This window comes from Sander vitreus, chromosome 10 (genome assembly GCF_031162955.1).
Source record: "Sander vitreus isolate 19-12246 chromosome 10, sanVit1, whole genome shotgun sequence".
In the NCBI taxonomy this organism is placed as follows: Eukaryota; Metazoa; Chordata; class Actinopteri; order Perciformes; family Percidae; genus Sander; species Sander vitreus.
This window is the reverse complement of record NC_135864.1, coordinates 19,320,790-19,332,430: the sequence shown is the minus strand read 5'-3', so window position 1 is coordinate 19,332,430 and position 11,641 is coordinate 19,320,790. Positions and strand designations below refer to the sequence as shown.

The 11,641-nt window shown below is 39.8% G+C and overlaps 2 protein-coding genes across 3 annotated transcripts; both read right to left on the bottom strand.

Moving 5' to 3' along the window:
• Window positions 1-1,029: 1,029 nt before the first annotated feature.
• Window positions 1,030-9,069, bottom strand: LOC144524470 (putative monooxygenase p33MONOX). 2 transcript variants are annotated; one of them, XM_078260763.1, is made up of 8 exons: window positions 8,966-9,069; window positions 7,762-7,872; window positions 7,450-7,637; window positions 7,184-7,295; window positions 6,781-6,908; window positions 4,118-4,269; window positions 3,781-3,956; window positions 1,030-2,199 (listed from the first exon to the last, which is right to left on the bottom strand). In XM_078260763.1, exons 2-8 carry the CDS (start codon window positions 7,787-7,789, stop codon window positions 1,994-1,996), a joined length of 990 nt encoding a protein of 329 aa, XP_078116889.1. In that variant the 5' UTR covers window positions 7,790-7,872; window positions 8,966-9,069; the 3' UTR covers window positions 1,030-1,993. The 2 variants fall into 2 exon arrangements, with proteins under 2 accessions (XP_078116889.1, XP_078116888.1); XM_078260762.1 differs by having other exon boundaries at window positions 8,850-9,058.
• A 680-nt stretch (window positions 9,070-9,749) lies between these two features.
• Window positions 9,750-11,172, bottom strand: LOC144524982 (C-X-C motif chemokine 10-like). The gene is made up of 4 exons (XM_078261470.1): window positions 10,976-11,172; window positions 10,687-10,807; window positions 10,284-10,361; window positions 9,750-10,095 (listed from the first exon to the last, which is right to left on the bottom strand). Exons 1-4 carry the CDS (start codon window positions 11,037-11,039, stop codon window positions 10,017-10,019), a joined length of 342 nt encoding a protein of 113 aa, XP_078117596.1. The 5' UTR covers window positions 11,040-11,172; the 3' UTR covers window positions 9,750-10,016.
• Window positions 11,173-11,641: the final 469 nt, after the last annotated feature.

Genomic DNA, 11,641 nt, shown 5'->3' with positions numbered 1-11,641 from the left:
TGCACAAAACGACAAACTCTGGTACATTCACTTGAGACACACACACACACACACCTGAGAGCCTTAACAAGGCTGTAAACCCTTTCAGTTCATGGCTGGCCTGGATGCTTCCTTTGATAAAGAGAGGGGAGGTTGGGTAGTTGATAATGTTCAGCTGACAATATAATTGCTACATATAAAACCAATTTCCCTACCAACAGTAGAACAAAGGTAATTAAATCTGCGTGTTCACAGTAGATGACCTGATGGACTCATGAACAGAAACACACATTTTCCTGATTCGTCCCTTCATGTCTGTGCGGCAAAATTACTTTCCTCATTTATTATCACACTTTAAGTAGGGGAAAGAAATCATGGCTATTTAATACATCATTTGATTCCAGCAGACATGCTCCTGTTCTTGATTTTAATGTGGGTAATATAATGAAACATAATAGTCAAACCAATGAGTATAAAACTTAATTTGCAACAACCACGTTTTTATTTTGAGCTTATTGTGCCATCTTCTGGCCAAAGACTATAGCTAAAGGTCGGTGTAAAATCCTTGCACATTAACACCACACCTTCACCTATACGTTACCGATGTACCATGGCAATGAAAATTCAGCTTAGAACCAGTTGAGTTTTTTTTGCCCATGACAAGGACAATTTACTAACGTATTATCAGGCTCACACCCATGACTTACTTAGCGATTAAAGATATGAATTAAGAGAAAATGGCAGTTCAGTCCGATTAGGCTGTACTTTCACAGAACAATTCATATTCTGCTGTAGTTTGATTAACATAAGCAAGCACAAAAAGAAATATCCTGTGTCAGAATTCTAAATTGGTCAGTCAAGAACACTTCATGTGAGACAACTGCTACGATACTGCAAATGTCAATTACAAAATGTTTTGTTGCACATGGAATAAAGTTCATAAATTAGTGTGCACTCAGCAGATAAAAAATAAATAAAAATGCACAGTATAATACAGGAGCGAGGTGTACTCATTTATGTTTGCATGAAAAAAAGAACCAGAGAACCATGTTTGCTTGTTACTATCAGATTTATTTACAGACGTAAGTGGGAGACGATCTCCCTTGTGCAATTACTTACGGGAATTCAATTAAATTTTCAAATAAACAGCAGGGATTCTTGTATTGTGACAGAAAAAGCAAAATTGAAAATGACCACTTCAATGCTTGGCATTTTTATAGCATGTTGAAATAATATTGTGATGCAATATAAAAATGTGATAAACCCCAACACGATTATTTAGAATGAACAATGTTGATTTAAAGCAGAACAATATCAAAAACACTTAAGTCGTCAGGTCAAAATCAGGTCGTCATACATACTCTCACACGGTAAAATATGTTCCATATAATAATAATAATAAAAAAAGCTGTAATTGTATGGCAAACATGCCAAAAGCAAACATGCCGCAAGTTTAGGCACAACAGCAGTCATCCTAATACACAATACTCTGCATGCTAACAGAGAAAAGCACTACATAACTACAAAGCTGTGAGCTTATTCAAAAATAAAAAGACAAATGAGGCAACTGAGCATTATGAATTGAAATAGCTGGTCAGTTTTACGAGAGGCAATGCTAAAGTGATTAGCTTGAGGACTGACAAGATATTTCAACATCTTCAATCTCGTGCCATCATTAGAACGATGACAGCAAGGCAATGCATGCCAATGCATCTATTAAGTGACAAACCAACAATACCATCTTCAGGGATGACAATGAAGGTACTTCATATGGTGTTTTATTTGGACCAATGAGCTGGAAGAGATAGGAAAAGAAGTGGTGTGGACTAATAGAAGATTGCAATCCATCTGGGTAGGTCTCGGGGAGGAGTAACAGTGCGGTGACGTCTCTGGGGCTGGTGAGCTAATACTAGGTGGTCCTCATTCCTCTCAGCCTCAGTAAATTTGCAGGGAGGCAGAGGAAGGCAGGAAAGCAATCGAGCAACAGGGGTGTTACTACACAGCTAGTGTGGCTTCAGAAGCCTGAAGGTGTTAAAACATTCATGTCCCGAGGTTTAAGTTTGTGTGGCCGTGTGGGTGCTCGTTTGGCCTCAATGCCCGAGATTTCAATCTTGGGGGGCATGAACTTGGCAGGGTCATCTACCTTGAAGTTGACCTGGTTGTTGGTGCCATCCATGGTAGAGGATTTCTGCATGCCGAAGTAGGACTGCAGTGAAAAGCCTACAGGAGAGACAAGGAGGTGATAGGTGTTGTAATTAAAAGACCCAAGTGGTTGTAAAAAGAGAAAGCCGTTCGTGTCATGATTTTAACCCTTCGGCGGGTTAAATAAAAAGTCTTTTGTTTAAAAGGATTGTCAAGTAAAAAAGTACTCAATGCAAAACTAGTGACTAAAGCTGTCAGATTAATGTAGGGGAGTAAAAAGTACAATATTTCTCTCTGAAAGTGTAGTAGTAGTGGAGTACAAGTAGAAAGTGGCAGGAAAAGAAAAGACTCAAGTAAAGTACCTCAAGAATTGGACTTAAGTACAGTACTGGAGTAAATGTACTTAGTTACATTCCACCACTGGTGTTAAGTTTATAAAAATGTAAATAATTATTTCTGTGAATGATCTACAGCCACAATTTCTTATTCCTGTATTGTATACAGTATACAGGAAATGTTGCATTATCAGATTCAAATGTTTTTCCATTTAAAAATGAATAAATTATCAAATTTAACTAAATTAACTTTCCTTTTTGACGTTTTATGCCATTATAAAAAATTTAAAAAACTTTGTTATACTGCTCAAAAGACATTTATGAGCTATTCCTACTTCTGGCCATGGTTGTGCTTGTTATTTTGAGATGCCAGACTTGCAGACAGAGTGAAGAATGAGCTCTCAGTGAGTAATAATGTGACAGGAGCAAAAAATGCTCAAAAGTGGCTTGGTTTTCACAGGGTTAGAGAGACTTTAAAAATCACATTTTGAGCCCTATCTGAAGCCGGCGCAGTGCAGCCCAAAGCAAGCGTCGTTGCCAGTTTAAGACCAATGCAGTTGTCAATTTATCGTCCAGCGCCCACGTCGTTTAAATAGTAAATGCACCTGCGCCCATGGGCGTGCTGGTCTTACAGGGAGGTGTGTTCAGGTGCATTCTTGAGGCAGCGGGAAGTGATCGCACCATTGACCAACAAAAAACTGGTCTAAAGTCAATCACACACACACACACACACACACGCACACACGCAATGCGTCAAGGTAAAAACACGCCTGGCTTTTAAAAGGAATGGGACAAGTTATGCCCAAAACACACCTATGATTAATGAAGACACTAAGTACAACCCTTTTGAACCATGCACCTGCCGTTTTTCCACCGTTAAACTAGCAAAGGTAGATTTGTACACACCCTAAACGCACCTGTGCCAGGCGCTTCACGCTGTGAGCTTAGATCGTTAAAACATTGCTGCTGACCTTTTGAAAGCGCAACCAATGAGAACAGCATATCGTTACCTAACAACTGGAAATAGCACCTGCACTGCACTGCACTTTGCTCTCTGCGCTCTACCTAGCGGTGCGCAGAGAGCAAATAGCTTATCATGTGTAGGTGGCTAAAACCAGTCGGCTAATTGTCAATTTTAGTGTCTATATAGTGGGATTATTGTATTCAGCGAAATACAAAATGCGGGGGGCTCACCACAGTCTGTCGTGGCACAGGATTCAACATATTGTTATGAGATTCTATACTGTTTACTGTGCATTAATACTGTAAAAATGACTGTTATACAGTAAAGATCCAAATGCAGGACTGGGTATAAATCTTTCACCTGTGCTGGTTTCACAGCCTGGGTCAGTCGGGGACTTCTGTACCACGGGTCGGGTTCCAAAGAAGCTCCACTTCTCTCCTCCTCCTCCCTCATTTCCTCCCATGTCTGTGCTGGGGTTGGGACAATTGAGATCTGGGTTGGCAAGAAAAGGCACAGGACTCAGCTGGAACCAGCTCCTGTATTCCCACCAAGCAAAAGCAAGACATGAGCATACAAGCGAACATGGAAAGGATATGCCATATGGCACATAATATGGGCCATGTTGGGAAATGTAGAATGTTGTGATTAGGGGTTCCAGTTCCATCCATTTCGACATAACATTTTGGTTGATGCCTACCTGCGACTAACAGCCGGTGATGAGTGGGGACTAACACAGGGGGTGACGCTGGGGGTGACAGAAGGGGTGACAGAAGGGGTGCCACTTGGGGTGGATTGTGCTGATGTTGTACACCTGTCCTCCTTGAAGTCCCCGCTTGGCATTCTCAACTTCTGCACAGACAGAAAAAACAAGCAATGAAGGAATACAATTAACTGATCCATAATCACCCTGGCCTGTACATTACAAAAAGTTTTAATATTCATAACCGCAGCTGGCTGGTTGTTGGGTTTTGACTTATGCACCCTGTACATGCAGCAAAGTTAGACTAACAGTTCATGTTTGGGACAAATGTGTCAGAAACAGAACATTGATCTAATTTAAAGAGCAAACACTCCCTTAATACACAATGAAAAAGGTCAGTGTTTATCTGGACCTGCAGACCAAAAAAAAAAAAAAGTGCGTCACAGATTCTCAGAGCCTATCACCTGCTGTGACTATGTGGGGTGTGTGGGGGAAAAAAAGAGAGATATACTGTAAGCCTGAACCAAGAAGTTGTATTATTCAAAAAAGGGCATTACAGTTAATATAAACTCTTTGAAACTCATTTAGAAAACTGGTTGCTCTACCTACAACACCACCAAGTCCAAGAGAATATAACATCATTCAATGTGGGCAAATTCCCATCCATATGTTGAGCGTCCTTACAAACCCATATCAATCTTGGTCCTGCATTCTGCTCAGGACAGTGGCCATCATATAAATGAATAACAGGGAGCGACCCCCTGGCTTTTAATCCCCTATGTATTATTTGAGTTGGTATCCTGCTGGATTACATCACAGCTCCAACGCTGCTGGACTTTAGCTAGAATATTCCAAACAAGGACTCAACATTATGGCAGTTGAAACTGTTTTGTTATTCATAAAGTGGCAGTGGCAAACGTTCCACAACTAGCTACGTAGACCCACAGTGCTTCTCATCTAGCTATTTATAACAGAGAGGCAGGTGTATTTGATTACAAATACGTTTACAACTAATTTACATTAACACTAGCTAAATGAGCACATGGCAAGCGGAAGTGGGGTTAGTGTGGAATACGTTTTAAATAACCTTGCTAATGTTAGCGTTAGTTTTTGTCTCATTTAAAATACTTGAGCTAGTTTACATGGTAATAGCTAGCTAGCTAGCTAGCTAGCTAGCTACATGAGGGACACAAACTAAGGAGACTAGGGTTAGCTAGGGATATGACGGTTTACTGAACAGTAAAAAGAAAGAGATAAACGTTCTCTGATGAATTTCACTCTTTGTAGCTTCCATTCTCATTGAGCAATATTATCGTATGTGTAAGTGTACCGCTAACGTTAAGCTAACTCTGGCTGGACTGCCACATAACATCTAGCTGCTGCTAGGCCTAAATGAACCGATCTAACGTTACACAAAACGCTACGCCCGTCTCTTTGTTTCTGAGCCAGTTATTAGTTCCATATTAGTTTAAATAACGTTGGCGTAAGGAGATTAACAGTTATGAAGAATTTAACTTGCGTTTGTTTGTTGTACTCGGATTAGCTCGAATGCCAGCTTTGCTAGCTAGCTAGCCTAACGTTACAATGTTGCTTTGCTAAGGGTCACATAGCTACAGCTAATCGCAATAATTACTTGACATACCTTTTTATGATAAGATTTCTTTGACGTTCTAGTCCGACAGATTCCTTAATTTTGTCCATATTTAGCTGTTTTAACAAGTTGTTTTCTCGAAAACACAAACGATAGCGTCTGTTCACACACTCAACAGTAGGCCACCAAAACGTCTCTTTTGTTAGGAGCTCGCTGATTGGTCCGTTTGAGAAAATAAGGGGGCTCGATTAATTTAAGGGCGTTGCTTGGCAACACTACAGCCGGAAGCTGTAGTCTATGGAACCAGCTCGGAGCTGATTATATAATGTGTTTACCAGATTTACAAGATGTTGTTCCATGGTTTACCCTGCAGTCATTTACTCCGCAGCGCTGTGGAGATAGGTCTGGCAATGCAAGACTAGCAGTCAATCAACAGGCTAAAATATAATATTATCATATAATTTCTCACAACAACACTTGAGTAATAACACAGACACAATAATTGTTCTTGTAGGAATAAAGTCCTCATAATGTAGGCTACTTTGTCAGTTGGCCACAGTCACCAGGGAAAAGAAAACACAACCTTTCTGCATCCACACACACTGTGTGTATGCACTCTTTGCTAAACCTTCCATCTGAACCCATGTACAAAAGATAAAGGCTAATCCTCACAACAGGTTAATATTTAACACCCAATTTTGTTTTTCTGTGTTCAAGTTTATATTTGTGTATTTTGAAAACTGAGACATTATTCTTGTTTTCAGTGTTCATGAAATACACACACATGCCCAGGACCTATACATGCACTAATGGAGCGATGTCAGAGTGAGCCGAGGACCTGCGCCCCTTTATTTGGGCCTCAACTTTTTAATAAACTAACAGTAAGCAAGATAGTGTGTAGGAGTTTTTCCCTTTCACTTTTATTCAAGTTTTGCTGCCCTCAAACACACCTGTCAAATATTCAAGTGTGAGATATATTTTCAGTTATTTACTGTTATTTGAGGGCAGAGAAAATTTTCACGGCTCCTTGGCAGATATAGGCTTCTACCCCAAATATGTTCATACTCACTGGTATTGTGCCGTCAACCAGTCGGTGAAATCGGGTCTCCTCAGCAGAGAGCCCCTTGTGGGGAGAATACCCAGCATCAGTGAGTCCTGCCTGGTGCTCAAACTTCTGGAGGTTCTCCTGGGCCTGCTCTAAGTGAGGTGGGCATACAGTCATCAGTGGATACAAAATGAGTCAATGTTTTAATATGCTGCACACCATTATACCTGGCACTGAATATGGTTTATCCTATTTGGCAGCCAAGGTAGTCGCCATTTGGACAATCGTAGGTGAAGCATACATAATTCTGTGACATGAAGAAACTCACTGATAGTGTCTGTAACTTGTAGGCTGTCTAGATATTTATCAAATGAAATGAAAATAAAGGTTCTTAAATTAAGTTCCTCAGTTAGTTATCTTGACTTACTGATCATAAGTGAGCTCATTAAAGAGGTGGCTTTGGCTTTCAAAACAGGCACTGGGGACTTCGCTGGCGCTGCTGCTTCAAAAGTCTGCAACTTCCCACCCTTCTCGCCTTCCTGGTAACACACAATTATACTGTTAGGATTAATTTACAAACCAGTTACACAACAAATAAGAGCAGACCAAATGTGTCCAGGCATGCACCTAACCTTCAGATAGTTTCACATAAAACAATTTGAATCAGATAGTAAGAACAAAGCAAAGAAGCACCTCTGCAGTGTTCCTGAACTTGTGCTGTGGGATGACAGGGTCTTTCCATAAGATGTTGACGGACAAGTCAGAAGGTGGTGAATGCATGGTGGCATCCATGAGCTCGTCATAGCTGACATTGTGTCGAGTCATTCCAATGGGAGATGAAAAGGCACCAAATAGTCCGGATGATGGGCCAGACTCAAGTGCTGAAGAATGGGAGTTAAGAAAAAAATGGTTTTGAGTAAGGAAACTATTTCTGACATCTCCACAAAACAATCCTTTTACAAACATGTTAAAATTATCACACCAAAATCTAAATTCCTGCGTTACCTGGAATGTCTCCCTGTCGTGAGGCCATTTTGACACCAGATCAGAGGGGCTGACCACAGGAGACTCTGTAGGGCGACAGGTCCACCCTGCTTGGGGCTCCAAACCTGAACACTTCATCGCATGACATCACATAGTGTTACAGGGTCATTAGACAGATAAAATGGTCTGCATTTTTGAAAACATAATGTGTGTTGTGCAACAACACCTTGATGTCAGTCAGAATGAGGCAGCTAATACATAAATGTTACATGCATGTTTAAGAGAGAAAGAGAATAAACATGTCAGAGACTTGTGACGACTGTGCAGTGCATAGTTTACTGTTACTGACGTGCTCCAAATAGAAGCAGAGAGTCTGGTTACAGCACTGTCATTAATATCAGTTCATGTCAGTCAGCCTCATATACCAAGCCAACTGCAAATTAAAGCAGGCTTATTTTCACAAGGAAATGAAACTTTCTGAAATAAGGAAACACTGCTATACACTCTATATTTGATAGAATATAACTAATTCTACATTGTTTGTATAAAATACAAAGAAAGTCAATCTCATTAACGTTAGCCCTCTTGTGTTATGGTGAACCTGTCTACCTCTGCTATCAGTGATGCTATATCAGCCCTGTCTGTCTGAACTCACTTTCCATTGCAATCCACCTGCATCTTCCTCACTTAAATGAATGATGAGACCGTCCGCCATCTGCAAAATCTAAATTCTGGCAGAATTCAGATTTTGTAGATTTAGATCGCTGGTATTTTGCATTCTAGTCTACTTTGCAGACAGCTGGCATCTATCTGCTGTTGTTAACATCAGCACTGTGGGGGGCCAGAAACAGTGACTTGCAAAAACAGGAACCGAAGTCCGAAGTGAATAACGTCTAAAATAATCTGTATACACTATAATACAATGACATTTACTTTTAGGAAGGACACCTTCATACTAAAAATATCGAGTAGGCTATTTAAACCATTTTGACTGATAGTTCCATACTACATGCATTGCATTTACGCGATTGTCACTTTGCTAAATATTGTTCAGTCATTGGCAGCGTTTAGGACAATAGCTTGTATGCTACAGTCTATTTAACACTTACCTCAACCTGTCAATATTCCCTCTCCTCTCCTGTTGAAATTATTCCACAGCTACAGTGGCGTTGACTTGACAGACTGAACAAACAGATAATGTGTGTTTGTTCATCGATAGACTCACCCATGACTTTTGGACATGCAGAGAGTAAAGAGAGCGCTGAGACGTCACACGGCACCAGTGAAGGCGCCTCTCAGCCAACAAAGCCGGTGGCGGAAATGACCATCCGAAACCTAAAGCACTGCTGCCTCTTTGGGAATGTAAGTATGTTGAAATGTAAGGGTGGTTGTAAAGCAGTACCGTTTATATGCAACAAAGCAAGCAGTGGTGGAAGGACTCAGACAAGTCCTGCATTTCAAATGTTAGCCTACTTAGTAAAATTAAAAAAAGTATTATTTATTGTTAATTTCTTTTTAATATGTTTATGTATGCACCATCCAGCAAGGCAAACTTGGCAATAAATCCTTTCTTTATTCTGATTGTCTGATGTTCTATGTGTGTGTGTGTGTGTGTGTGTGTGTGTGTGTGTGTGTAGAGCATCACAGCCTATGAGACTCAGCTGATCCGAGCCGCCCCTATCAGAGTTGAGGGACACATGGTGTTGGTAGGTTATTGAACCTGCAATCTCAGAGTCTGCCTGCAGCTTTGGTGACCTGGTATCTGCTAATGTAAGTACTAGTAACACCCATTAATTGTGTCTAGAAGACGCCTTAGAGGGTAACTCCCCCTGATATTTAATGTTGGGCAACCTAATCCTGCATGACATCACAGGATATGTGAACTGACACATATAGCTTAGTAGCCTATATTTCTTACATTGGCAGCCCTGAACCACAAGGTAGCACTGTTGATGTAGAACACAAACAGTAACAGACTTGGAACAGAAAACAAGAACTCAATGCTCTTTTTCTCTTACAATTTTTATTATTATTATTATTAAAAAACAAAGAAATTACCAAAATGCAGTAAACTTGGTCTACAATATATACATATTTACAAATACAGATTAGAGGAAATAAAATAGAACGGAAATATACTGTAAGTGCACATCAGCATAAATAGAAGATAAATAGACAAAACGTTTCATTCATTTCACATCTACATTAATTGAAGATGCCTTTGTTTGGGGTCGGAGGTCATCATCAGCTTCTTATTGATCCAAGGAGCTAAAGAGTCAGATGCGACCTGTTTTGGTGCTGTCTGGGGTGGAAGTGGTCTCAGTTGGTCTGGCTGTAGTGGAGGTTTTTGGTTTCCTAGAAATAACCATAAAACCAGAAGAACACACATTAGACCCATTACAACAGCGTGGAGAAGGCAATATGTCACTCATTACTGTTATTTCTATCAAATATGGAGATTTACAGAACGTTTGATATTAATAGTTGGGTAGTCAGTGTATTCTGAAGATGAGGCTTGGATTCATGTCTGTAAAAATACTCACATGATGGAAGCTATGATTTTTTGCACTGCCTTCAGCTTGGGGTTCAGGCAGTAGCGAAAGCCGCTGTTGATGGTGACACTGTTGAAATAAACAGTAGAGGTGAGCTCAGGTGAAAGGATTCTCTTCACCAAATATAGCAGATAAACAGATATATAAATGATTCTGGCAGATAGACTGATGACTAGAAATGCCCTAAAGGTTGAGGTTATTATTGTTTTAGCAGGAGTTCAATTTTCACTACAACTGAGGCCAGTAAAAATGCCATTCTAAGTTTTATAGTTCCAGGTTTGCTGACGAAGATACAAGCCTCCTATTAGCACAAGAAATATAATAATCATGACACATTATTGCACTAACATCACACATTCCCACAATGTTTATTAAAGATGTTAGTTTATCTTACACAATCTCCACTTTGCCACAGAAGATGGTTGCTGGGTAGATCTGGATGTCCTTTATGTTAGACTTTGAGCCAATTCTATTTCTGACACGTTGACACAGACACTGATCTGATTGATGAGGACCTAGAGAAAAATACAAGGATTTTTGTTAGATTTCATTACAAATCTTTTCACTGCACAGACTGCACAGATTTTTCACTAACAGCTACCAAGACGTATACAAATGTCGGAAAATGAATCTCACATTGTCTATGTTAGAGTTGTAAATGCTAAAAAATTGTAAAAACCTACTGTAGGCTTTAGACATGCAGACCATGACAGCCAGGAGCAGAAAGACCTTCATGAAGCTGGACATTGTTGGTTTCGTCTTTGGTCGAGATGACACCCGTGCTCGAAATATCTTGTGATGGTAGAAAGGAGCTGTGACAAGTGCAGCTGGAGAGATTAGCTAGAGTCAAAGAGAGTGAAGTTTGTTGACAGGAGAACTGTGAGGGATAGAGGCTGAAGGTGGTCTTAAATACTATTCTCAGACACATACAGCATCATACTTCCTGTGATTAAGGGAATTTCTTTGAGACTGGAAAGTAAAACTTCAAAAACCACAAAAAAAACCCTACTCACTCATTCCATTTCCTGTGGCTACTAATAATTTAGTTTAGTTTAATCATGTATGACAATAAGAATATAAAGACAAGTGTCAAACTTTCAAACACACTATGTGACCTATGAATAAATACTTTTGGACATTTTGCACACTTTGTTCATTTTCATACCATGAAAAACAAAGATCCATGTAGAAATTATTTATGAAAAATATCAAAGTTAATGACTGCATATTGTGTCACCTGTGTTATTATTTCCCATTTTTACGAATTTGCAATATAAAGTTAATACAAAGCTCATGTCATTTGAGTCCATTGCTGGTAAGTGACATGTGTGTCTTCCTAATAATTGCAC

Excerpts from the sequence above, each read along its gene's own strand:
- LOC144524470 (XM_078260763.1), bottom strand. The coding sequence starts at position 7,789 with ATGGCCTCACGACAGGGAGACATTCCAG. Across the intron at positions 7,296-7,449 it reads AGTTCAGGAACACTGCAGAG|GAAGGCGAGAAGGGTGGGAA; the intron begins GTGCTTCTTTGC and ends GTGTGTTACCAG. Across the intron at positions 6,909-7,183 it reads AATGAGCTCACTTATGATCA|AGCAGGCCCAGGAGAACCTC; the intron begins GTAAGTCAAGAT and ends CACCTCACTTAG.
- LOC144524982 (XM_078261470.1), bottom strand. The coding sequence starts at position 11,039 with ATGTCCAGCTTCATGAAGGTCTTTCTGCTCCTGGCTGTCATGGTCTGC. Across the intron at positions 10,362-10,686 it reads TGTGGCAAAGTGGAGATTGT|TGTCACCATCAACAGCGGCT; the intron begins GTAAGATAAACT and ends TTATTTCAACAG. Across the intron at positions 10,096-10,283 it reads AAAATCATAGCTTCCATCAT|GAAACCAAAAACCTCCACTA; the intron begins GTGAGTATTTTT and ends GGTTATTTCTAG.